At 45.2% G+C, this 27,889-nt stretch overlaps 1 protein-coding gene across 2 annotated transcripts in view; it reads left to right on the top strand.

Annotated features, from left to right (window-relative positions):
• Nucleotides 1-27,889, top strand: part of TMEM245 (transmembrane protein 245) — a 420,809-nt gene that overhangs the window by 192,062 nt on the left and 200,858 nt on the right. For both annotated transcript variants that reach the window (XM_082259498.1, XM_082259497.1), the window contains 2 exons: nt 4,156-4,260; nt 6,724-6,806. In XM_082259498.1, coding sequence (XP_082115624.1) covers nt 4,156-4,260; nt 6,724-6,806 — 188 coding nt within the window. The remainder of the gene's footprint in view (nt 1-4,155; nt 4,261-6,723; nt 6,807-27,889) is intronic.

The following is a 27,889-nucleotide window of genomic DNA, read 5'->3' as shown; positions in this document are numbered from 1 at the left end:
TGGACAGTAATCACCACAAATACCAGCCTGTCCTGCTGAGGAGGCGTCCTCGGCAAGCATTCTGCATAAGGGATCTGGACATTGGAAGAGTCCAGACTAACGATCAATATCTTGGAACTCTGAGCAATCAGACTCTGTCTGGATCATTGGACGGATCATCTCCAGGGTTGTCCAGTGCGCATTTAATCGGACAATGCCTTGGCCGTGGCTTATGTCAACCACCAAGGGGGCACAAGAAGTGTCCTGGTGGCTCTGGAGGTAGCCAGTATTCTAAGGTGGGCAGAATGATTCGTTTCAGCCCTCTCCACCATACACATTCCCGGGGTAGAAAATTGGCAAGTGGATTACCTCAGTCCGCACGTGTTGAACCAAGGGGGGTGGTCCCTTCATCTGGATGGGTTTCATCAGCGGTGTCTCCAGTGGGGCACCCCGAGGTTGACCTGTTAGCATCTCGGCTCAACAAAGGTGCAGAGATTTGTGGGTTGGTCAAAGGATCCTCTGGCAGACGCCACAGACGCGCTGGTGGCCCGTGGGGTCAGCGTCGGCTGATTAACGCCTTGCCTCCTCACAAGCTTCTGCCCAGACTTCTATGCAGAATCGAGGTAGAAGGGATTCCGGTCATCCTAGTCGCTCTGGACTGGTCGGGCTTGGTACGCCTGGTCGCGGACGTTCCTTGGAAGCTTCCTTTCAGGGTCTGGTATCCCCGTCAGACCACCGAACACTCCATGAACTCTTGGTCCTAGATTTTCCATTTTCCACATATGACTGGTCTTTCTGTCTGGGGGGCACCAGCAGCTTGTCTGTGATTTGACTTTCCTCCCCTCCACAACCCCTGGGGGGGAAGATTTACACACCAGGGGGGTCTCTCCATCACCACAATGACTGTGGCAACCATTGGGATAGTTGATCAGATGTTGTAGACCATCTATTGGTCATATGAGAAGACCCTGATTACTGTATCAATCATCTATATCTGTCCTTCTCCTGATGAAGCGAATTACAGACCTCGTGAAACACGTTGAGAATGAGACTGACACAGCACAGTGTGTGGAATAGATGAAGTCATATATTTTATTAATGTACTTATTTTTTTGTACTGTCTCTACTCATGAATTTACATTGTAATGGTTTTTCATGATTTGATTTTATATGTATATGCTTCTATGTAATACATTTTATATATTTTTTTAAGGTTTGTTGTATGTCTCTTAAAAGTCAGTGGGCCATTATTTCTGTCTTTGTGTACATATTTGGGACTGAGACATACCTAGATTTTATATATATCAGCTCTTTTCTTGCATTTCCTCTCAGGGAGGATCTGCTTTCTCAAGGACCGATCTTCTATCCTGCTTTAGCTACACTGTTGAAAGGTAGAAAATCTACTTCTAGGAAGATCTACGATCCTACGTGGAAGACGTAGATTGCATGGTGTGAGTCACTTGGGGTTCATCCTCGCTCCTTCTCTGTGGCTCCGATCTTAACCTTTCCTTCAAAGGGCCAAGTGTCCGTTTTTGGCATTTTTTCCACACACTCCCTGGTGCGTACCTTTCTTCAGGGTGTCCGACATTTGGTCCCTCCAGTGTGGGCTCCATTGCCGCCTTTGGATCTCAATTTGGTGCATTCATCTCTACAGAAGCTTCCCTTTGAAAATATTCAGGAGATTCCCGTGCTTACTGTCCCAGAAGGTGGCCTTTTTGGTGGCTATCACCTCTGTGCGCAGAGGTGGTTTTAGTAACCAGTTCCGACTTTCCCAGCAGAATGATCAGTGTGCCCCCTTTCAATGCACAGTGACCAGCATGCCCCCTTTCAATGCACAGTGACCAGCGTGTCCCTCTTTCAATGCACAGTGACCAGCGTGTCCCCCTTTCAATGCACAGTGACCAGCGTGTCCCCCTTTCAATGCACAGTGACCAGCGTGTCCCCCTTTCAATGCACAGTGACCAGCGTGCCCCCCTTTCAATGCAGAGAGACCAGCGTGCCCCCTTTCAATGCACAGTGACCACAGCATTGGCCCCAATCATTGCAGAGTGCCACAGCATTGCCCCCAATGATTGCAGAGCGCCGCAGCATTGCCCCCAATGATTGCAGAGCGCCACAGCATTGTCCCCAATAATTGCAGAGCGCCACAGCATTGCCCCCAATGATTGCAGAGCGCCACAGCATTGCCCCCAATGATTGCAGAGCGCCACAGCATTGCCCCCAATAATTGCAGAGCGCCACGGCATTGCCCCCAATGATTGCAGAGTGCCAGCGACCCCCCCCGCGAGACCCATGCACTTACCTCACGGATGGTCACGCAGCTTCTCTTCAGTCCCCGGCTCCCCGCGTCTCCGAGTCCTCCCGCTTCCTCGTCCAATGGCACGGGGTTTGCCTTTCGGCCAATCAGGAAGCGGGAGGACCCGGAGGATCCATGTGACAATAGTGAATTTTCATTCGCTATTGTCACAGAATGGGCGGGTCGGGGCGCACTGCTCTGCTCCCCGGCCGTCATGTCTGCGGCTGCGCGGGACATTCCCAATTGTACTGTGCGTCCTTAGACATGCAGAGGGATCAGCCGGTTCTGCGAACTTGCAGAATGTTAGTAACCGGTCTATAGAACCGGTGCGAACCCGCTGAATCCCACCACTGGTATAAATATATTTTCAAGGCACTGTGTAACTTTTTTTGATGTGAAAGATTATTTTTCTGAGTGACAAACCTAAATCCACGGTTACTCCATATTCTATCTATGCTTAAAATAAATGTGCAAACTTCCAGGGCAGTTAATACTTTATAGGAACCATATGTAGAAGAAATGGAGTATAATCGGTGTTTATTGTGTACTCTTTCGACCAAGCATTAGAGCAACAGTTGCTTACTAAAAGCGGAAATAAACAGCTAAGAAATCTTTTTAGATGTGGTGGCTGCATTAGTTTTCTTTTTAAGGCTTTTTCCCTTCTGTCTTTACTTGGTGTTCTGGCCAGCAACACACCTCCTATATTTGAGTACCCGCCAATCTGAATGAAGGAGCACAGGGGCACCTTTGGACAGCAACATTGTCAGTCTGTGGGAGGGAAGTATTAGATGTACTAGCAGAGCTAGATATACTAACAAATTGAACCCAAACTCCAGCTCACACAGCAGTTACAGCAACTGTTTTATTTGTTTTTTTGGGATAAAGATTTTACATGAATAAATAAAAGTGGATCATTGGAAGCACCCCTGTCCAGTAGTAAATTGCTTGTCTCAACACTCTAACTGCTACATTTGCAGGAGAGCTTGTTCTGTTGAAAAACAGACTTACTGGCTAGATTACCAGGTGAAAATAAAAAAAAACAAATGCAGCCATTTACATCAAAGAATTGGTAAGCTGCAATATAATGTTTTTTTTGGGGGTTTAATACTACCTTAATTCAACAAAAGTACCCCAGCGTAAATTTAATACAATTATTTAGCTGTCGAGTATGCATTAATTCCAGAAGATTTATAAACTTCAAACTTATCAGTGTTTTCAAAGAGGAGACCTGTACTGAATCCAAGCCATTGCTGATTTCCTTCTAGAAAAGCTAGCTGCCTGGCTGCCGTGATGAATGAGGATAACTTCAGAGCTTTCTGGGTCACTTAACCGATACATGTTACTCTAGTGAAGATGGAGCAAAGTAAGAACTCCAAATCTGCATGGTTGTTCTAGGTCAGTATTTTTTAATTTTTTAAATCAGTAGATTAGTATGACAGCCAGGCAACTAGTTTTTTTTTTTTTTTCAGAAGGTGAGGACAGCATTGGCAGCGTCAATATTTCTTTTAACAGAAGTTTGATTAACAAAGACCTTTTGACAATCATATCATTTTTGCTGTATATATTTCCAAGCAGCTACAATGTGGAACGCAAAATATTTCTCACCTGTAATTCTTTGAAATGTACGTTATATTCATATTTTTTGATCATAATTTTTTACTTTTTTCCATTGTAAATAACCGTGATTGCAGCTTAACGTCTAATCCACTAATTGTAGTTGCTCTGCAATAAATACCACTTAAAAAATGTCTGTGTTTAATGAGCAGGGTGCAAGTACTAAGTTTATTTTAGTGTATTCTTTGTTTTGTACATAATGTAATATTTTTTATTTTCAAAATGTATATATTACATGCTGTCTTATATGAATTCTATTTTTACAGATGGTCATTTGGCTCGAGAAAACACTTGACAAAATAATTAGCATATTTATAATATTTTTACTCGTCATTGGGACTCTCCTTTTAGCCTTACTTTTGACCGCAAAGGTAAAGTTTAAATCTAAAACGTGTTTCTTAAATTTTAGTTTATACGGCTTACTGCTAAGCCCCTTTTGCACTTTGGTTATTTTCTTTTATGTGTACGTTTTCTACCCATTTATTCACTTCATGATCATTTCCTAGGCAATTCTAGTTCATAACAGTCCAATTTTATGTAATGCTTGTCATTTTACCTCAGTAATATGCCTTATATATATAAATTGCTGCATGGTTAATTCCTATTTACATTTTTTTTCTAACTATATATTTTAATTATATTTTAATACGGGAAGGGCTATATTTACCATAAAGGGAGCAATGCCACATTTGGCACATTCTAGCAATATAAAGTATGCTAGGGGGGGGTAAAAGTGTGCCACACCCTACTCTGTGAGTACCCCACAGGGCAAAACACTCACTGATTGTTTTGGTAGAAGCTAGTTTTAAGGAAACTGGGGCAAAAGCTCAAGCAAACGTTCACTGTGCCGCAGGCCTTCAAAACAGACAAACCTCTTAGAGTGATGACAGTTCTCTTGCACTGGAGCAGGGCTCTAATTTAACATCAATCTCTGTATCTAATTCTAGTTTTATCTTAGGCATGCAATAAGTGGCCTACTTTGATTAAGGTAGATTTTTCAATAAATCTGCCAGACTTTTTCAGACAGCTATTGGCTTCAATACAGCTGTCGCAGTCAGGATCTCAAAAGCGCCAAGCTCCTTCTCCATTCCTGCTTTCTTTGCTGGAGTCGCAAAATGAAATGCCTCCTCTGGAGGAGCAATGATTGAGGGGAATAAAGAGGACCCAGGGGTGGTGTTACAGGTGAAAGATTTCTGTTCCCCAGGCTCCTATACACCTGATGTCATGGCTTCACGTAATGTTTGCCAATGTAGATATGCTGACTTCTACTGTGCGGGAAAACTGTCTAAGTCTAAAAAGACATTCCCCATTTATAAAAACATTGAATGGGCAACCTGTGACCATTGGGATAACCCTGAAAGGATATTCTTACTGCGCTTGTAGAAGTTTTCCTTTATCTAAAGATTTTGCTGACAGAACATTTGAGATTCTTTTTAAAAGCAGTCTTTAACCATGCAGCCCAGCTGTGCAACCAGATATTGCTGCTATTTCTGTCTTCCAGAGTGCAGAAAATTGGGCTAGGGAAACAAACCAAGTGGATCCTGTCTTCCAGGACTAAATCTTGACAAAGCACTTGCAGACACTACCCCTCTGCCTTATTCCTTTTTTCTTTTTTTGATGCCTTGACTTAAATCTCCAGAATGATTCCCATTTCTATCCATTTGAGCAGATTCCTACAGCTAAACACCAGGTTAGCTGAAGCTTCTTGTAAACATTGCTTTACATATATGCCCTTTGAAGGAAGACGCCTGTGTGTGTTGGGGCTCTTGACAAAATCATCAAAGAGGTCCTAGGAGGAAAGGTCCTTCTTTCACAGTGGGAGGTTCTAAACCCATTCTTTGGGTGGCTTCTACCTCCTAATAATAAAAGTGCCCCATTGCTCTCTTCAGGCTTCATCTTCAAAGTCAAAACTCACTCCTTCCTTTTGGCAACAAGACTTGGAACAATTTCTCCTCAAAATCCTTAACAGTGTAGGGTCACCCTCGCTAAGAGGGAGGAGAGGTCGGTTACAGTTTGCCTTTTCTCTTGTTCATAAACATCCCAGACCCGGTGCTTTCAAAGGGGTACAAAATAGAGTTCAAACTCTAACCCCCCCCCCCATTGTTTTCTTCTCTCCAAGCAACTGAAGTCTTCTCAAGGACAGTCAGATTTGCAGACTGCCCTAAATGTGTATTTTGCAGGGTAGATCATTTTTAGAATTCCTATACAGTATTTTTATAGTGCCAACAGCTTTTTGCAGCGCTTAACAATATGAAGGAAGACAATCGTTGAAATACAAAAAAAATGAGGGTTAGGAGGGCCCTGCTCCATAAGAGCTTACAATCTAATAGGGTGGGGCAACTTGTACGAAAGGTAAGAACTATGAGGGGTGAGCTGGTGGAAGAATTCAAAGTTCAGTTTTTAGGTTTAGGTGGGATAGGCTTCCATGAAGAGATGAATTTTCAGGGATTGCCTAAAGGTGGCCAGAATAGGAGACTGCCAGACCGATCAGGAGAGGCTCTGGAGAAGTCCTGGACAAGAGAGCAGGAGGTCTTGGGAGGAGCAGAGAGGACAGTTTGGGTGATATTTTGAGACTGGATCAGTGATGTACCTTGAGGCAGAGTTGTGAGTGGCTATGTTGTTAATAGTTTTTATTAAATTTGCTGGGCAATCAGAAGCCAGTGGAGGAATTGGCAGAGAGGGGTGGCAGACACTGAGTGGTTGGTAAGGTAGAAGAGCCTGACAGCAGCATTTATAATAATCTTTTATGGGGATTTTTTTTTGCTGTGTTGTTCAGAATGTGGCAGCTTACTTTTTCACTGTAGGATCTAAAAAGATTCTCCTTTCAAATATAGGTTCATGAAGAAAGTGTTCATATTATTGAAGTGACCAGCAATCTGATCAATGAAACTGTCTCCAATCATCCAGAATGGGCAAAGTAAGAACACCAAGCATTTTTATAAAGACTTATCCGTTTGTTTTACTAGGAGTTTGAACATTTTCAGCAATTTTTAACCTGTTCCTGCTGATGTGACGCATATATGTGGCCTCTCCACAGGCGGGCTTTTGTGCCGAGAAGCTGCATACATGTGGCCCTATGTAAAAACTTTGCTGTGCTGAGAGCCCTCCCAGTACAGACAGCCGCGGAGACTGGAAAGCTCCCGATGCATACTGGAACTTTCCAATCATGTGACAACCAGTCACAGCAGTCATATGACCCGAATGCCTGTCTGATTCCCGGCATTTAGAAGCTCTTAAAGGGCCGAGGGGCAGTGGTGGAAAAGGGTTGAACAAACCACATAAAAGACGCTATTTTCATATCAATAATTTATGTATAAGTGATTGAGGAGTCCTGGTCCTATGTTCCAGAAATTCTGTTTGCCTAGAACTTAGATCCCGTGCTGGTATGTCTTTTCCCAGTCCTGCTGTTGACTGTTCTCTTAGTCCTATTTCACACAGGCTTCAGCCTGTATAAGAGCAGTGTGAATATAAAGCATTGGGAAAGTATTTGCATATCTTTCAGCAAGCTTTGTTGAAGCTTTTAAAATACCATTAAACTCCAGTCTACAGTGCATCCGGAAAGTATTCACAGCACTTCACTTTTTCCACATTTTATGTTACAGCCTTATTCCAAAGTGAATTTAATTAATTTCCTCAAATTCTACAAACAATACCCCATAATGACAACATGAAAGACATTTTTCTGAAATCTATTCAAAATAAAAAATGAAAATAATCATATGTACATAAGTATTTTACAGCCTTTGCCATGACACTCAGAATTGAGCTCAGGTGCATCCTGTTTACACTGATCATCCTTGAGAGGTTTCTACTACTTTATTGGAGTCCACCTGTGGTAAATTCAGTGATTTGGAAATGCACACCGGTCTATAGAAGGTCCCACAGTTAACAATGCATGTGAGAGCAGAAACCAAGCCACGAAGTCCAAGGAATTGTTTGTAAAATCTCTGAAACAGGATTGTATGTAGGCACAAATCTGGGGAAGGGTACAGAAACATGTCTGCAGTATTGAACTTCCCTATGAGCACAGTGGCCTTCATCACACGTAAATGAAAGATGTTTGGAACCACCAGGGCTCTTCCTAGAGCGGTCACCCAGCCAAACTGAGTTATCAAGGGAGAAGGGCCTTAGTCAGTGAGGGGACTAAGAATCTGATGGTCACTCTGACAGATCTTCAGCATTTCTCTGTGGAGAGAGGAGAACCTTCCAGAAGAACATCCATCTCTGCAGCACTCCACCAATCAGGCATTAATGTAACTGGCACCAGACAAAAGCCACTGCTCAGTAAAGGGCACATTACAGCCTGCCTGGAGTTTGCCAAAAGACACCTGAAGGACTCCCAGACCATGAGAAAAAAAAATTCTGGTCTGATAAAACAAAGATTGAACTCTTTTTGGCCTGAATGGCAATCGTCCTGTCTGGAGGAAACCAGGTGACACTCATCACCTGGCTAATACCATCCCTACAGTAAAGCATAGTGGTGGCAGCATCATGCTGTGGGGATGTTTTTCAGCAGCAGGAACTAGAAGAATAGTCAGGATTGAGGAAAAGACAAATGCAGCAATGTACAGACAGCCCTAATTAAAAACATGCTCCAGAGCAGTCTGGACCTCAGATCTTCCAACAGGACAATGACCTTGAGCACTCAGCCAAGATAACAAAGGAGTGGCCATGGGACAACTGTGAATGTCCTTGAGTGGCCCAGCCAGAGCCCAGACTTGAACCTAATTGAACGTTTCTGAAAATGGCTGTGCACTGATGCTCCCCATCCAACCTGATGGAGCTTGAGAGGTCCTGCAAAGAAAAAGGGGAGAAACTGCCCAAAAATAGGTGTGCCAAGCTTGTAGCATCATACTAAAGAAAAAAGAAAATCTTGAGGCTGTAATTGGTGCCCAACAAAGTATTGAGCAAAGGCTGTAAATACTTTTGTGCATGTCATTTTTTTTATTTTTTTATTTTTAATACATTTGCAGAGATTTCAAACAAACTTCTTTAATATTTTCATTATGGGGTATTGTTTGTAGAATTTTTAGGAAAATTAATGAATATAATCCATTTTGGAATAAGGCTGTAACATAACCCGTGGAAAAAGTTCAGTGCTGTGAATACTTTTCCAGGCTGCACTGTACATATGTTGATTAGAGATACTAATGGGGGTGTTGATTGCCACTTCAAACAAGCTGCTAGCAGGCTTCAGCACTTCTTGAAGCTCGTTGAAGCCTGCTAGCAGCTTGTTTATAGTGGCAATCAACGTTCCTATTAGAATCTGTGTTTAACATATGCCAACCGGAGTTGAATGGTACAAAGCTTGCCGAAAGCTCTGTAAATTCTTTGTCAAAGCTCGATGTTCACACTGTTCTTAAATAATAGGCAAGAATATGAACAGCAGAATGGCCTCATCAAAGATTTGCTTTGTATGGGAAATCTCAGTTGCAGGGAGGGATGATTTATGCACTATGCTAATTTTTTTCTTTTTAAATGTATTATTTTCCTTTTAATTTTTTTGTTCCTGTAAAAAATCTACTATCAACTGCTGCATTGGGCATCAAACTGGATAATCTAGATCCTTTAAGTCCCCCCAGTCCGGCCAGCGAGCGCGTGCAGACTGCAGCTACGAGATAGGTCGGCCGCGACATAGCTACAGTGGATGGGGGCTGCCAGGCGAGTTAAACGTCTCACGAGGGCGCATACTAACTGGCTTTGACCTGAGTCACAGCGTTTCCTCCTGGCCGATAGCACCCACTATACGATGGAGCAGTGTCCTGTCCGGAGCGGTGCCCACCCTGTTCCTGGTGTGGTAAGTAGCTGCCCCCCCCCCTCTACTCCTGGTGGGTTTTGGGGGGGCGGATGTGGCCCCTCCCTGGGATGGTCGGACCCCTGAGTTCCCCTGCTTTTCAATCGCATCGCCCCTCCCCCCAGCTCGGTGGCCTGTGACCCCCATCTGCCTACCCCCCCCCCCCCCCGGGGCGGACATTTCTTAGGTTAATTGGGTGCGGCACTGGTGATGGGGGTGTGGGAGCATGCCTCCGGCACCCAAAACGATTGCTCCTTGAGGGGGATGGGCCTGGTGGGGGCGTCTGTCTGGGCTCCCCTCCCTGTTGGGACGATTTTTCCCTGCCTTGGGACCCCTCCCCCGGGAGCCGTGTGGCGCCGTCATTTTCTTGTAGCCTGGTTTGTACAGATCGGCAGCCATGTTTGTGTAGCCTTGGGGGCCGTTTTACTATAGTTTCCCATTGAAAATAGCAGTGGCCATGTTTTTGAAACTGGGCAATGATTCGGTAGGGGGAAGTCCTCAGCCTCTAGTGCTATTAGCCAGACATGTCTTTTACTGATCGCCGCACGCTGTGCAGAAGCTTACTGTGAGCTGTCCAGTGGTGACGAGTGCCTGAGGCTCCCTCTCCCTCTTGCTGCTATACAGCAGTAGTGCTCTGCTAGGCCTTGTGGTGCAGATTTCCTCTCCATTCATGGAGTCATTGAAACATGTTTCACCACCTGATCCACTCTGAGGATGCGGGCCCTCTTGGGCCCCACAACTGGCTGCACTGACGGCAGTCCTGGAGTCCTTGCTGTCCAAAGTGGATTTTGTCCTGGGCAAATGGGCTACCAAAAAGCGTCCTCCGCCTTCACCTGCTTACTCTGTCTCTTTAGATCCAGGGTCTGAATCGGCCGCCGGGGATGCCAGTTACCCTTCGGGATTTGCATCCATGCACCCCTCGTGCTCAGATAGTGAGGATGATTCTTTGTACCGCTAACCGCACATGAAAAGACGCTAGTGGATGCACTGATTGTATCCATGCCGAAAACCATACATTTGTAAGAAGCGACTAATGCATCATCAGAGGCGCGGGTCCCCTTTGGCACCAACAAAGCGGCAAGGGTGTTCCTCTTTCCGCCGCCTTTGACGATGTCTCAGAACAGTGGGGTTCCCCAAAACCCACCTTTGCAATCTCTAAGCGTTTTGAAATGCGGTACCCTAATGAGGTGTCCCTCCTTAAAAAATGGACAGTATCTCCTGTAATAATAATTATTTTAAGTTTTTTGGATAGCATAGGGAGGGGGTTAACACCTCCTGTATAATTTTGTTTTGCTCTCTGTACCCCTGTTCAGAAGATTTCACCTCGCTTTCTGTCCCTATAACAACTGTATTTTGAACATTTTGAGTTGTTGTGGAAACAAGGATTAGTGATAAATCTTCAGTGGAGACATCTTTTTTCCCATGAGAACTCTTACAGGAGTGAATTTCTCTTCCTAGAGGTAGATTTCCTCTCACTTCCTGTTGTCTCTCTCCGTTTGTAATTAGGAGTTGTTTGTAAGTCAGATGTTTGTAACCCGGGGACCGCCTGTAACCGGTAAAGTCTCTCTGGACTTCCCTAATCTGGCTGATAGGAGGTCGGAGCCCTTGACCCGCCATATGTTCACTGTGGCTTGGTCAGCACTTAGGCCAGTGTTTACCATCACCATGGTGTCACAAGCTATTACTGAATGGGCAAAGGTTTTATGCCAGGACCTGGTGGAGAAACCACCTCCTCCTAAGTTTATGGAGCTGGCGGATTAATTGATCTGTGACGCCTCCTTTGGATGCCGCTCCCTTGCTTTCTAGACTGTCGGTCTCTGCGTTGGTCCTGCAGGGCATTATTTGGCTGAAATGCTGGTCTGCGGACCAAGCTTCTAAGAAGGCCTTACCAAAAATGAATGCAAAGCATCTGTCTCCTGCGCTCTGAGAGGTGATTTTCTGACCAACTCAAGCCACACACATGTGGCTACCGGAAACCTTTTGCTTGACTTCTCATGGATGCTTCGGCCTTGCAGCCCCTTTCAAGACCAGGGTAGTCTGGGACCCCTTTAATCAAAAGACAAACACAAGGGCGCACCAGCCTAGCGCATTATCCTCCATCTTCTGTCCATATTGTTCATAGTAAATGTGTGCAATGTGTTGTTACAGATTATACTGCAATGTTGTTTGATGTTGCTGCCATCTAGTGGTCAGAGTTAGTTATTTACCAGAGCTTGACAGGAAATGATATTTTCCTCAGAGTGAGAGGCAGTAACCTTTAACCTGGAACTGTATTTCCTCCATTTTATTACTGCTCCTGGATCTAGCAGACTGCATGCAGAGGAACTCTTGATCTATTTCTGGACTAATGATGGAATTGTCTTTTTACAAAGTTGCTCAGAAAAAAGAATACATACAGATCTGATGTCTACCGTTTCTTGACTTCTGAATTATTAAGCTGTCTGACTAGTGTTATACAACGGTTCAATAACGTGAAGCAGAATAATAAAAAGACAACCACATGGCGGTCCGGAATAAACTGAGACGCATTACTGCAGCATGAGTCTAAGATCAGGAACAAAGTACCTGACTGATGTCACGCTACGGCTGACACAGCAAGGCAGGGAGAACATTCCCGGCGCCCAGCAAGACGATGCACAGTCGCATGTATCCAGATCTTCACGGGCTAACAAGATGTCCTCAGCAAGTTCCTCAGTGGTTAGAGCTCGTTCCAAGGCAGAAGCTGCCCGTGTCCAGCTACAGTACCCAGAAAAAGAAGCCAAGATGATGCAGAAGTTAGCAAAAAAGAAAGCTGTCCTAGCAAAAGAAGAATCGGAATTAGAACCAAAATTGCTCATCCTGCAGCAACAGAGTGCAGTTGCTCAAGCAGAGGCCGCTGCCTACATGGGAACAAGTCGGTCAGGAAGTAAAAAATCATATAAAGGTTCAGAGGTTCCAGAAAAACCTCTATTCTCTGCAGATCATACAAGTGAGTAAATCCAGAACCTTACTGATGTGCATACAAAGGAAGAGTTTCTTAAACCTGAAGCAAAGGAATTCAGGCCGAGATCAACATACCCCCTGAGCAGGCCCAATCAACCACATGAGGTCAGTGGCTGCCAGCAAACCAAGAATGAAGCACCAGTAACCCCATAAGAACAAAAAACAAGTGTTCCCATCACCTCAACCTATAGATTACATGTGCAAACAACAATATGCACTGGATGTCACCAAATATCTCATCTGCAAAGAAATGGTTAGTTCAGGCTTTCTCCAATTCGATGACTGTCCTGAAAACTATTGGGCATGGAAATCTTCCTTTCTGAATGCCACTGAAGCTCTGAACTTATTACCAGCAAAAATGCTTAATTTTATGATAAAATGGCTTAGGACCGAGTCAGTAGAGCATGCTAAGAGGACAGGGCCGGACTGGGTATGAAAACAAGCCCCGGAAAAAATTACATACCAGCCCCGGAAAAAATTACATACCAGCCCCATAGCATTGCGTCGTCATACCAGCACAACGTTGAGTTCTTGTTCATAAAAAGGTGCCCCCCTTTCAATGCACAGTGACCACAGCATTGCCCCCATTCATTGCAGAGTGCCCACAGCATTGCCCCCAATCATTGCAGAGTGCCACAGGCTTGCCCCAATGATCATTGCAGAGCGCCACAGCATTGCCCCCATTCATTGCAGAGCGCCACAGCATTGCCCCCATTCATTGCAGAGCGCCACAGCCTTGCCCCCATTCATTGCAGAGCGCCACAGCCTTGCCCCCATTCATTGCAGAGCGCCACAGCCTTGCCCCCATTCATTGCAGAGCGCCACAGCCTTGCCTCCATTCATTGCAAAGCGCCACAGCCTTGCCCCCATTCATTGCAGAGCGCCACAGCCTTGCCCCCATTCATTGCAGAGTGCCACAGCATTGTCCCCATTCATTGCAGAGCGCCACAGCATTGCCCCCATTCATTGCAGAGCGCACAGCATTGCCCCCATTCATTGCAGAGCGCCACAGCATTGCCCCCATTCATTGCAGAGCGCACAGCATTGCCCACATTCATTGCAGAACGCCACAGCATTGCCCCCATTCATTGCAGAGCGCCACAGCATTGCCCCCATTCATTGCAGAGCGCCACAGCATTGCCCCCATTCATTGCAGAGCGCCACAGCATTGCCCCCATTCATTGCAGAGTGCACAGCATTGTCCCCATTCATTGCAGAGCGCACAGCATTGTCCCCATTCATTGCAGAGCGCCACAGCATTGCCCCCATTCATTGCAGAGCGCACAGCATTGCCCCCATTCATTGCAGAGCGCACAGCATTGTCTACATTCATTGCAGAGCGCACAGCATTGTCCCCATTCATTGCAGAGCGCACAGCATTGTCCCCATTCATTGCAGAGCGCACAGCATTGTCCCCATTCATTGCAGAGCGCACAGCATTGTCCCCATTCATTGCAGAGCGCACAGCATTGTCCCCATTCATTGCAGAGCGCACAGCATTGTCCCCATTCATTGCAGAGCGCACAGCATTGTCCTCATTCATTGCAGAGCGCACAGCATTGTCCCCATTCATTGCAGAGCGCACAGCATTGTCCCCATTCATTGCAGAGCGCACAGCATTGCCCCCATTCATTGCAGAGCGCACAGCATTGCCCCCATTCATTGGCAGCATGATGATATACTACTTACCAGGCACGACGACTGGATGGGACACACCGCACAGCACACACACTCGACAGTCTGCCAGCATGAAAATCACCAAACCGGACTGGAGCTGACCAGTGACCTCTGACCTGCGATCACATGCTGGCGTGCGTGCAGTGTGGGAGACTGGGAGGGGGGAGGGATCATCGGCGCCAGACTCCAGATGAAAAGATGCACCAGCCAGGCCAGCACCGCCATCCACCGCGCAGGCCGCCCCCGCCGTGACGTCATGCCGCTCACAGCGGGAGCGCAGAGGGGGCCGGGGCAGTGCACGCAGCCTGGCTGCACAGCGTCAGCGGCCGCCGGCCAATCGGCGGAGAGCGCGAGCGGCCAATCAGCGGTGAGCAGCCCCATCAATGGAATCCTTAAAGCGGCACTGCGGGCGGCCGGCAAACTTAAAGCGGCGCTCTGCGGGCGGCCCTATCAAAGCGGCCCCAGGGCTGGCGGCCCACCGGGAAATATCCCTGTATCCCGATACGCCAGTCCGGCCCTGTAATAGGATAAGAAAAGCGAACCTGTTCATTCCTGCAGCAGAACTCAACATGACCTGGAAAAGACTTGAAGAAACGTATGGATCCGCAGAGGCAATAGAAGGAGCACTGTTGAAAAAACTTGAAGTCTTTCCCAAGGTGGGCTACAGAGACAACGTGCGGCTACAAGCACTAAGTGATCTTCTACTAGAGATACAATATGCCAAAGAGGATGGCTACTTGCCAGGACTTTCATATCTAGATACAGCTAGAGGCACGAATCCCATAGTAGAGAAACTACCCTCAAATCTGCAAGACAAGTGGATGTCTGTGGGACGTAAATTGAAAGAAGATTATGGAGTCGCCTTTCCCACTTTCTCTGTGTTTATTAGGTTTGTCCGACAGCAAGCGAAAATCCGAAGTGATCCCGGTTTTTTGCCTTCACCACCAGTGGCAATCAGTCACACAGACCTGAGATACCTCACAGACCTCACGGTAGGACCTCTGTATCCACACACAAAACAGCTGTACCTTCAGAAGTCAGACTACCAAAGCACCCACAAGGTACACACCATAGAATACCCTGATAGACATTGCCCAATACACAAAAAACCATATCCACCAAATAAATGCAAAGGCTTTAGAAGCAAACCCATTGCAGAGTGGATGTCCTTCGTTAAACAAAACGGCATCTTTTTCAAGTGCTGTGGATCTACTTATCACACTGCCAAAGACTGCAAAATACCAGTAGAATGTAAAGAATGTGGCAGTGAGAGACATATTGCAGCTTTGCACCCTGGCCCTGCTCCTGCCCCACTAGAGACTGTAGAACCCAGGAAAGATCAGGACAGGGAGCAACAAGAGACCCCACTCTCCTCAGTAATGTCTAATTGCACTGAAGTATGTGGACAAGGCAAGAGTGCACGATCATGCTCTAAAATCTGTTTAGTGACTGTGTATCCCACTGGCAAGAGAGAAAGGGCAGTGAAAATGTATGCAGTGCTAGATGAACAGAGCAACAGATCCCTTGCAAAGTCAGATTTCTTTGATATCTTTAACCTTAAGGCAAGTGCAGTTCCATACACTCTAAGGACATGTGCAGGGACAATTGAAACCACAGGGAGAAGAGCTACTGACTTTATCATTGAATCCTTCAATATGAAAGTGCAGTTCCCACATCCTACCCTAATAGAGTGTAGCATGATAACTGACGACAAAACTGAGATTCCCTCTCCAGAAGTAGTCCATCACCACCCTCACCTCCGCTCAATTGCTCACCTTATCCCAGCTGTTGAGCCAGATGTTTCTATCCTACTTCTTGGCAGAGACATCCTTAAGGTACACAAGGTGCGCCAGTAAATCAATGGACCTTATAATGCCCCCTATCCACAGAGACTGGACCTGGGGTGGGTCATTGTAGGAGAAGTTTGCCTGGGGACAGTGCACCAGCCTAACAACATTAGCACTCCGAAGACATCTGTGTTAACAAATGGACACACATGCCTTCTCAGTCCCTGTCACAACAGCTTCGTTGTCGAAGGAAAGTTTTGGCAGGTTAACACAACACTGTGACTCTTCCACACTATATGTAAAAGAGGTCAATTCCAACATTGAAACAGACAATCTAGTGTTCCAGAAGACTAAAGATGATGACAAACAGGCCCTCTCTATAGAGGATCAGACCTTCTTGCAGATTATGGATAGAGAGGCTTACCAAGAGGACAATCACAGTTGGGTGGCCCCTCTCCCCTTTCGCACACCCAGAGTAGTAACTCTGCCTAGTAACAGGGAGCAGGCCATGAAGCGTTTGCATTCACTCAGCAAAACACTGCAGAGAAAGCCAGAAGTGAAAAGAGATTTCACTGAATTCATTACAGGGATGCTAGACAACGATCACGCTGAAGTTGCAGAACCACTTGAGACAGACAGGGAACACTGGTATCTACCAATGTTTGGTGTTTACCATCCACACAAACCTAATCAAATCAGAATAGTTTTTGATTCCAGCGCAGAGTATAAAGGAGTCTCTTTAAATGACGTACTGTTGAGTGGCCCTTACCTAAACAATACTTTGCTAGGTGTCCTCATGCGCTTCAGAAAAGAGCCCGTTGCTTTCACAGCAGATGTGCAACAAATGTTTTATTGTTTTCTTGTCAGAGAAGACCACAGAGACTTTCTATGTTTTCTCTGGTACAAAGAAAATGATCTGGATAAAATTAGTAAAAAAGCGCTGGTGTCCCTGGATGTTATTATTAATGGTAAAGTGCAATTCTATTGTGCAATTTATAAAAAAAATATATATATATATATATATATATAAATTGGAATGCATAAAATACTAGCTCTTATATCTAGTGGGATAAACAATGTATAAAATAGGTAAAAAACAAGCAGCCAGTTATCATATACAAAATCACTTAATAATTGTGAAGTGCTAGTGACACAAAAGTGTACTGTGCGATACAAAAATATATATAAAGTGATGGACAGTGCAGTAAAATACCATTAATGTGCTTGATAAAAAACTAGTTTCAAAAAATTCCAATATATGAATACATAAATTAGTGAATAAATGAATTGGCAAAAAAATGTAATAGGTGCTTGTAAGGTGCTTCAATTGTGGACTATGATCCAAACAGTTCATGCAGAATAGTGTGAATTTTGATTGCTTAGAAATCAGATGCTCCAGTGAATAGGGATGGTAATCGTTGCCTCTTACCAGATCCAAGTAAGTCACACAGACCTCAAAAGCCTGTGATCCTTTTTCCTTTGGTGGATCAGACCATAGGCACACCTTCACTCCACCTGGATTATTTATATGGTTTCCAACAAAGGATGACTTGGAAAAAATAGTAATATGCTCCTTCTCCTCACTCCTCCATTCATTACCTCAAGTCGTTATATATTAAGCCCGTATGCAGGGAGACAGATAAGAAGCCAACAATAGTGTAATACTGTAACTTTATTTTAAATCATAGTAAACATAAAAGTGGCTGCTTACTTAGTGTTGTGCCCACCTGGCACAGGGCAATGCGCATCGGTTGCTATGGGTAGTAGGATCGGGGGTGCAGGATCTGCAGTCTCCTGGTAGTCTCCTTCCTAGTTTACCCTTGTAGTGTGGCCGCGGTCCGGCATGCGTTCCAATGCGATAGGAGGTGACGTTACTCTTTCTCTCAACTTCCGGGTTTAGCAGAGACCACAATGCATTTCGCTTGTGCTAGCTTGACTGCGTGATTATGCTAGCACAAGCGAAATGCATTATGGTCTCTGCTAAACCCGGAAGTTGAGAGAAAGAGTAACGTCACCTCCTATCGCATTGGAACGCATGCCGGATGCACGCCGGACCGCGGCCACGCTACAACATCCCTATTCACTGGAGCACCTGATTTTTAAGCAATCAAAATCCACACTATTCTGCATGAACTGTTTGGATCACAGTCACTAATTTATGTATTTATATATTGGAATTTTTTGAAACTAGTTTTTTATCAAGCACATTATTGGTATTTTACTGCACTGTCCAGCACTTTATATACATTTTTGTATTGCACAGTACACTTTGTGTCACTAGCACTTCACAATTAAGTGATTTTGTATATGATAACTGGCTGTTTGCTTTTTACCTATTTTATACATTGTTTATCACACTAGATATAAGAGCTAGTATTTTATGCATTCCAATTTATATATATATATATATATATATATATATATATATTTTTTTTTTTTTTTTATAAATTGCACAATAGAATTGCACTTTACCATTAATAATAACATCCAGGGACACCAGCGCCTTTTTACTAATTTTATCCAGCTCAGTTATTGTATTTTACAATTAAAAGGGCAGCAGGTTATAACACTGTCAAACCTCTAAGAACCAGGTGCCTTCACATTAATTTTACAAAGAAAATGATATAAACCAAGAAATTGTCGAGTACAAAATGAAAGTGCACGTATTTGGCAATAGCCCCTCTCCTGCTGTCGCTTTATACTGCATGCAAAAAGCTATCCAGAAAGATGCAGAGTGCTATGATCAAGAAGCCAAACACTTTGTATTGAGACATTTCTATGTAGATGATGGACTCGCTTCTGCTAGCACACCTGAAGATGCAACTTCCATCCTCCGTAAAGCAAATGCTGGCAGAATCCAACCTGCGTCTTCAAAAAATCGCTTCCAACAGCCAAAAAGTAATGGAAGCCTTCCCTGTAGCAGACAGTGCTAAAGACCTTATAGATCTTTGCCTAGGTACAGACACCCTTCCCCTGCAGAAAGCCTAGCCCTAAGTTGGGATCTAGAAACAGATAGTTTTGTCTTCAGAGTTTCCTCAGAGGAAAAGCATTTTACACGTAGAGGCATTCTATCCACCGTAAATAGCCTCTTTGATCCCCTAGGGTTTGTATCACCTGTGACAATAAGAGGTAAGGTCCTAGTTCGGGAACTGTCACCTGGGAAAAGTGAATGAGATGCATTGCTTCCACAGGAGAGACTAAGTGAGTGGGTTCAATGGACAGAATCCTTGCAAGCATTAGAGCACCTAAAGATAGACAGATGCTATGTGCCCATATCTCTATCATCAGCTTGCAGGAAGGAAATGTGCATCTTTTCAGACACATCCACCACAGCTATAGGTGCAGTAGCTTACTTGAGAGTAACTGATGCAGGAAATGTGTGCCATGTTGGATTTGTCATGGAAATGTCCAAATTAAGCATTAAAACCAGCCCACACTATTCCTCGTTTAGAGTTGTGTGCTGCTGTACTTGCAGTCGAATTGTCTGAGCTAATCACAGATGAACTAGACACTGACTTTGATGCTGTGAAATTCTTCACTGATAGTAAGACTGGTCTAGGGTACATTTGCAACACCACTAGGAGGTTCTATCTGTATGTCTTCAACAGAGTGAATAGAATCAGGCAATCTTCACACCCAGATCAGTGGTTCTATGTATCTACAGAGCAAAACCCTGCAGATTATGCCACTAGACCTACTCAAGCAGCATGCCTTAAGAACTCTGGTTGGTACAGAAAGGATGGGCCTGAGAACCATATACACTGAGCAGAAAGACACTGCTAATGTTTATCCACTAATAGAGCCCGAAGCTGACCCTGAAATCAGATCGGAAATTACGGGTTACGGTACCAAAGCTTCTGAAACCACACTTCACTCACATTGCTTTGATAGATTTTCTTGCTGGAAGATATTAGTTGGGACCCTAGCCAGACTCATCCAAGTCGCGAAATCCTTCCGGAGAGAAACTAATAGCGATCAGGTCAGAAGGTGGGAAGGTTTCCATGAACAGGTCAATCTAGTAAAACTTGCTCAGGCAAAGTCTGTTATAATTTCTTCTGTTCAAAACAAGCTTTTCCAGAAGGAAATTTACTGCATCAAAAAACAAGACATTCCCAAAACAAAGCCGTCTTAGGAGGCTTAGCCCCTTTTGAGACAAGAATGGGTTGTTGAGTCCAGAGTTGTTCAGTCAGTTGTGTCTTTGATGGGGTACTCCCAAGGTGGACCTGTTGGCCTCTCGTCTCAACAGGAAGGTTCAGAGGTTTGTGGTATGATCTCGGGACCCTCTAGCTGACGCCTGTAATGTTCCGGTACCTTTGGTACCCTAAATTACACTTTCCACAAGTGTATGCGCCCCACCATTTACTTTTGGAAAGGTGCGCATACACCTTTAAGACTGGAGCTGTCATCACCCAGCACCGGACTAGATGGCTATTTAAAGCGCCGGTTCTCACTCACATGTGTTCGTTCAAACACCCTTACCTGGATGCTAACCTTGCTTGAAGCTTCCATGCTTGCAAGCTTACCTCGCTGACGGAACCTCGCCGCGCTGATCCCTGTATCCCGCTACTGGATCATCCGCCTCTCCTGAACCACCCTTCGGCTGTATCGCTAATAGTGCTAAGTACCCCGCAGGGGAATTCTCTATAAACTTATACTAAGCTTACACTATCTAGCTCTGCATAGTAAAGACTGTTTATCACATCTGCATAACTAGATTGCTAGCTCTTGAGACTACTGCTACTTTTCTGCACTGGGTTGATCTCTTTTGTATGTCCACCTGCTATTCTGTCATCTGCTACCATACAACATTGCTAAACCTTCCTGCATCCATCTGCTACTGTCTCACCTTCAAGTGTCTATCACCTACCACCTCCACTCAACCTATCCCTCAACCTTCATCATTGTGTTACCACATACATAAAGTCATTCTAGGAACCAGCTTGCTAATTGTGTGTATTTACTGGCTGAAATAAGACCTTCCACACATGATGAGTCATTGAGGTTGGGAATGGTATCTCAGCATATCTCTTACATGACTACTGACGTGGAACTATTTCTGCAGCTGAAAATCCACACCATATAAGAAACGCAGGAGCGTTACAGATTGAACGAACCAAAAAATGGATTCAGCAGAAATAACCACTCAGGTGACACAATTAAAACAGCAAGTATCTGCGTTAATACACGCACTTGCTGAATTAAAAGAAGACAATCAGGCTCTGTCGCAGCAGGTAATTAGACTGACACAACTTACCTCTGCTCAGTCCCCTGAACCCAAGATAAATCCCCCTTTGGTATTTACAGGCGATCGCAAAAAATTTCGCGAATTTAAAAACGCATGTGAGTTACTTTTTTTGCTAAAACCTCGTACCTACCTTACTGATCACATTAAGGTTTGTACTATTATTTCTTACCTATCAAACGATCCTCGAGCCTGGGCAGATTCTCTTTTTGAGAAAAACGACCAGCTTCTCAACTCCTATGCCTTGTTCCTGGCAGAGCTCACTAGCCTATATGATGACCCCAATAGGCAGAGTACTGCTGATCTTCAGTTAAGATCCTTGAAACAAGGAAGGAGGCCTGTAGAAGACTTTGTCGCAGAGTTCAAGAGATGGACCCTTGATTCAGAATGGAATGATGCATCTCTGAAAACCCAATTTAGGCTTGGCCTATCAGAAGCCGTTAAGGACGAGCTCGCCCGAGCGGATATGCCAAAAACCCTGGATACACTAATACAACTCAGTATTACCATAGATAGAAGACTACGAGAAAGAAAGGCTGAAAAGATGGGAATGCCATTATCCGTTTCCTCTCTGAGTCTGGCCGTTGACCCCGTTCCTATGGAGATAGGAACCATACGCCCACCGCTATCAACTATGGAAAAAGCCAAAAGACGAAATGAAAATCTCTGCTTGTACTGTGCATCCCCGGATCACAAGATAAACGTCTGTCCCCTAGTCAACAAAAAGAAGGGTGAGTGTTCACATGTCTCCCTAGGAGGATTGACAACTTCATTCACCAACCCCTACATTTCTGTTTTTTTGACATTACAGTGGGACCAGAACAGGATTACTACTAAAGCCATGATTGACACAGGATCTTGTGTAAATTATATGGATATATGTTTTGCTGCTTTAAATAAAATTCCTATTATTTCTAAACTCAAACCTGTCTCAGTAAGTCTTATTACCGGTGTTCCGTTATCCTCTGGTCCGATCACCGATCAGACACAAGCACTTCTAGTCACTATTAACGAGTCTCATAGGGAGACTTCTACCTTCGATTTAATACCTTCACCCCACTTTCCCATTGTGTTGGGACTTCCCTGGTTACACACACACCAACCAACCATAGATTGGAAGAAACGGTCCTTGACCTTCCCTTCTTGTTATTGCGAGGATACGTGTAACCTCCCGTTTTCCGGGAAGATTCTGTCTGTGGTGACAGATGAGATTGCACCACTATGTTATCAGGATCTTTCTGAGGTTTTTCTTGAGAAAAATGCTCAAACATTACCTCCTCATCGAGACTATGATTGTAGCATTGATCTACTCCCAAATAGCAAATTGCCGTTCGGTCATGTTTATCCTCTTTCACAGGATGAACTTGCCGATCTCAAAACCTATTTGGATGAGAACTTGGAAAAAGGTTTCATTAGACCTTCCACTTCTTCTACAGCAGCAGGACTCTTTTTTGTTCGCAATAAAGATTCAAGTCTCAGACCTATCATCGACTACAGGAAATTGAATGCCATCACACATCCTCTACCGCTTATCCCTGAGCTCATTGAGCAGGTGCGTGGAGCTACCTATTTTTCAAAATTAGACCTGAAAGGAGCATACAATCTCATTCGAATCCGTGATGGACACGAGTGGAAGACTGCATTCAGAACTAGATACGGATTGTTCGAATATCTTGTGATGCCATTCGGCCTATGCAATGCCCCTGCAGTTTTCCAACGATTTATAAACGATATTTTTAAAGACTTACTAGATGTCTGTGTTGTGGTATATCTGGACGATATACTTGTATATTCACGGACCCTGTCTGAACACATAAGACATGTAAGACTTGTATTATCGAGATTGCTTGCACATAATCTTTATGTGAAGCTGAAGAAATGCTTGTTCCATAAAGATGAGGTACTCTTTCTAGGCTACATCATATCCAAAACAGGAATCGAGATGGACATGAGTAAAATATCCTGCATTCAGGATTGGCCTACACCAACTACACGCAAGGCGCTACAGCGATTCCTGGGATTTTCAAATTTCTACAGGAAGTTCATAAAAAACTTTTCTGCTATTGTGAGACCCCTCACACAGCTCACTAGCATAAAAATACCATTTAAATGGTCAGAAGAAGCAAATAAGGCTTTACACTTGTTAAAGACAAGGTTTACTTCCGCTCCCATATTACGCCATCCAGACCCATCCCTCCAATACATTCTGGAGGTAGATGCGTCAAACATGGCAGTAGGAGCAATACTCTCCCAACGACCTACCCACACTTCACCACTTCATCCAGTCGCTTTTTTTTCTAAATCCCTGAGCAGTCCCGAGATAAATTACCCTGTGGGTGAAAAGGAACTGCTTGCTATAAAATTGGCTCTGGAGAATTGGCGACATTTACTCGAAGGCACCCAATTACCAATAATTATATATACGGACCATAAAAACCTCCAATATCTTCAGACTAGCAAAACTCTCTCGCATCGACAGGTACGATGGTCACTATTTTTTCTAAGGTTTAACTTCCTAGTGACCTACACACCTGCAGATAAGAACAAAAAGGCGGATGCACTATCACGACTAACTGAAGAAAACTACTTTGAAATCCCTTCCGTTCCTATAATACCTCACAAACACATTATTGGAGTTGTCCGTTCCTTAAAGGAAGAGGTTCTGCATGGTATAAGTTTGGATTCACCCCCACCACAACTAAATACTGATGCAGAAGGCTTCCTCTACTACAACGACAAACTTTACATACCACCTACCCTACGCACCAAGATCTTGGAATTATCGCATGATGTGCCTATGGCAGGACATATGGGTATGACAAAGACTTTCAATTTGATTTCTCGACAATTCTGGTGGCCTGACATGAAAACATCTATACAAAAATTAGTCTCTTCATGCAATGTCTGTGCCAGGTCCAAAATTGACACTACGAGACCATCCGGTCTACTATGCAGTCTACCAATACCCCAAACTCCATGGGAGGTTTTGTCATTGGACTTCATCGTAGAATTGCCTCCTTCCAAAGGATTTAATACCATCTTGGTGTCAGTGGACCATCTGACAAAGATGGCACATTTCATTGCTATTCGCAGACTACCTTCGTCCAAACAAACGGCAGAACTCCTGATGAAACATGTCTTCAGATTACATGGTATCCCAAAAACTCTTCTGTCTGACCGTGGATCCCAATTTATTTCTAAATTCTGGCAAGAACTATGTCACATACTACGGATTGAGCGGAAGCTCACTTCTCCTTACCATCCGCAGACCAACGGACAGACTGAAAGAGTCAACCAATGCATCGAGCAGTATTTACGTTGTTACACTTCTTACCAACAGGATGATTGGTTGGATCTTCTCCCCCTGGCAGAATTTGCCTACAACAACGCAACTCACAGTACAACCAAGCAGAGTCCGTTCTACTTGAACTATGGGTTCCATCCCTCTATTCTCCCTCCACGCATCCTTCCTTCAAATAACCAAGTAGCCTCAGACTATCTTACCCAAATAAAGGATTCTCTGGGTTTACTAAATACTACCATTGCACACGCTCACAGTCAACAAAAGAAGTACTATGATCTTCGTAGAAGACCTTCTCCACAGTATACTATCGGGGACCTCGTTTGGCTCTCAACAAAAAACTTGAGACTGAAGATCCCTAGCAAAAAGCTTGGACCTCTGTTCTTGGGACCTTTCCCAATCAAGAAACTTATTGGAAAAGCTGCAGTGCAGCTTACATTGCCAATGGACCTAAAAATCCATCCCATTTTCCATGTGTCGCTACTAAAACCCCATGTTCCGGACCAAGGAATAAGGCCTAATATTCCACCTCCCCCTCCTGTACAAGTTGAAGGTGGAGAAGAATACGAGATAAAAGAGATTCTGGATTCTCGTATCTACAGAAGAAGACTTCAGTACTTGGTTAGATGGAAGAACTATGGGCCCCAAGACGACACCTGGCTAAACACCTCTGACATACATGCCCCTAGATTAATCCGCAATTTTCATGCGAGATACCCAGACAAACCAGCTCCAGAGGCCTTCAGGAGCAGGCCTTAAGGGGGGGGTATTGTAATGTTCCGGTACCTTTGGTACCCTAAATTACACTTTCCACAAGTGTATGCGCCCCACCATTTACTTTTGGAAAGGTGCGCATACACCTTTAAGACTGGAGCTGTCATCACCCAGCGCCGGACTAGATGGCTATTTAAAGCGCCGGTTCTCACTCACATGTGTTCGTTCAAACACCCTTACCTGGATGCTAACCTTGCTTGAAGCTTCCATGCTTGCAAGCTTACCTCGCTGACGGAACCTCGCCGCGCTGATCCCTGTATCCCGCTACTGGATCATCCGCCTCTCCTGAACCACCCTTCGGCTGTATCGCTAATAGTGCTAAGTACCCCGCAGGGGAATTCTCTATAAACTTATACTAAGCTTACACTATCTAGCTCTGCATAGTAAAGACTGTTTATCACATCTGCATAACTAGATTGCTAGCTCTTGAGACTACTGCTACTTTTCTGCACTGGGTTGATCTCTTTTGTATATCCACCTGCTATTCTGTCATCTGCTACCATACAACATTGCTAAACCTTCCTGCATCCATCTGCTACTGTCTCACCTTCAAGTGTCTATCACCTACCACCTCCACTCAACCTATCCCTCAACCTTCATCATTGTGTTACCACATACATAAAGTCATTCTAGGAACCAGCTTGCTAATTGTGTGTATTTACTGGCTGAAATAAGACCTTCCACACATGATGAGTCATTGAGGTTGGGAATGGTATCTCAGCATATCTCTTACATGACTACTGACGTGGAACTATTTCTGCAGCTGAAAATCCACACCATATAAGAAACGTAGGAGCGTTACAACGCCACAGATGCCCTAGTGGCTCCCTGGAGTCATTATCGTCTGATATACACCTTTTGTTAGGAACCTGTCAGGAAGGCTCTGGCAGTGGATGAGTTAAGACTCACAGGCTATTCCGGCTCCACCCCTCTCATCTAGAAAGAGCTCTATTTAAGCTGGATCAGCACACAGGTTCAGTGCTGTCTTGTCTTCAGCTCCTGCCGTTGTTCCTGAACCTGTGACCTGTTTGCTGCTGATTTCCTGTTGACCTTTTGGCTTGTTCCTGACTCCACTCGTCTGCTGCCCGTCCTGACCCCAGCTTGTTTGACCATTCACTCGGATATCCCTTGTCTGTTTACCCGCCTTCGGACCTTGATCGGTCCACCCCTGGTGGGGCTACCCTGAGGACCGCGACCTGGTATCCACACGCAGCGAACTCCATCCTCACCACTAGAGGCTCTGGCGAAAACTGGTGGATACTTAGACTCCGCACCTCAGGCTAGCCTGTGTCACTTACCTTGGGGGTTCCGTCCAAGCCCCGCCCTCTAGCGGACATCGGGGCCTATCTCTGTTGCCAGGTTACCACCAGCACCCTAACAGTACAAGACAGCCATGTCGGAACCTGCAAGAGAGGCTTCACCGTTAGAGGAGATCGGCCAACACCTAGCAGCCCTGTCTCAAGCCGTGAGGACGCTTTAGGATGGCTATACACAGTTAGAGGGACGATTACGCTCTGTAACCCTCACGGCAGATTCCACTGCGCCATCTGCTCCCTCCTCCGCTGCCGCAACCGCAGCACCGGCCTCCAGCCCCACAGTAGTGATGCTGCCACCGGAACCTCGGGTCCCTACCCCTGAAAAATATTCCGGAGATCGGGGTAAATTCCGAGCGTTTCGCAATGCCTGCCAGCTCTACTTCTCCTTGCAACCCCGGACCTTCTCCCTGGAGGCCACCAAGGTGGGGTTTGTTATTTCATTGCTACTATGCGGACCCCAGTCCTGGGCCCATCGGCTCCTTGAAGAGGGTAGCCCCCATTTGAACTCTCTATTGTCATTTTTTGAGGCTATGGCCCAACTCTATGACGATCCACAGCGATCTTCCACCGCAGAAGCTGCGCTACACGTTCTCCAGCAGGGGCGCAGACCCGTAGAAGACTATGTCACGGACTTCCGTCGCCTGAGTTCCGACACTTCCTGGAACGAGGCTGCACTCCGGTACCAGTTCCGTCTAGGCTTGTCCGAAGCACTGAAGGACGAATTGGCCCGGGTGGGCATCCCCGACGCACTAGAGGATTTGATCTCCCAGGCCATTCAAATCGACCGTCCGAGAACGCCGGGCGGAACGATCAACGCAGCAGTTTCGGCCAGCCTGGATGTTGCCACGAGTAGCACCTCCTGTACACTTCCCTTCCGCTGGGGCAGTCTCTCCCAGCCCTGCTCCCGCCGGAGCCATGCCTGATGCTCCTGAACCCACGCAACTTGGGGTCATGCGGCCTGTCTTGTCTCCGGAGGAGAGACGTCGCCGCCAGCTGGGTAATCTTTGCCTGTATTGCGGAGAAGCTGGCCATTATGTGCGCTCTTGCGCAGCAAAACACCATAAGTCTTTGCCAGTCTTGCCCTCCAGTTGTGTGGCATCAGTTACCTCCACCTCCCACTTAGCCTT

The sequence above is a fragment of the Pelophylax lessonae genome (assembly GCF_965119305.1).
Source record: "Pelophylax lessonae genome assembly, chromosome: 5".
Taxonomy (NCBI): Eukaryota; Metazoa; Chordata; class Amphibia; order Anura; family Ranidae; genus Pelophylax; species Pelophylax lessonae.
The sequence above is the reverse complement of the archived record's forward strand: the minus strand, read 5'-3'. Positions and strand labels throughout refer to the sequence as shown.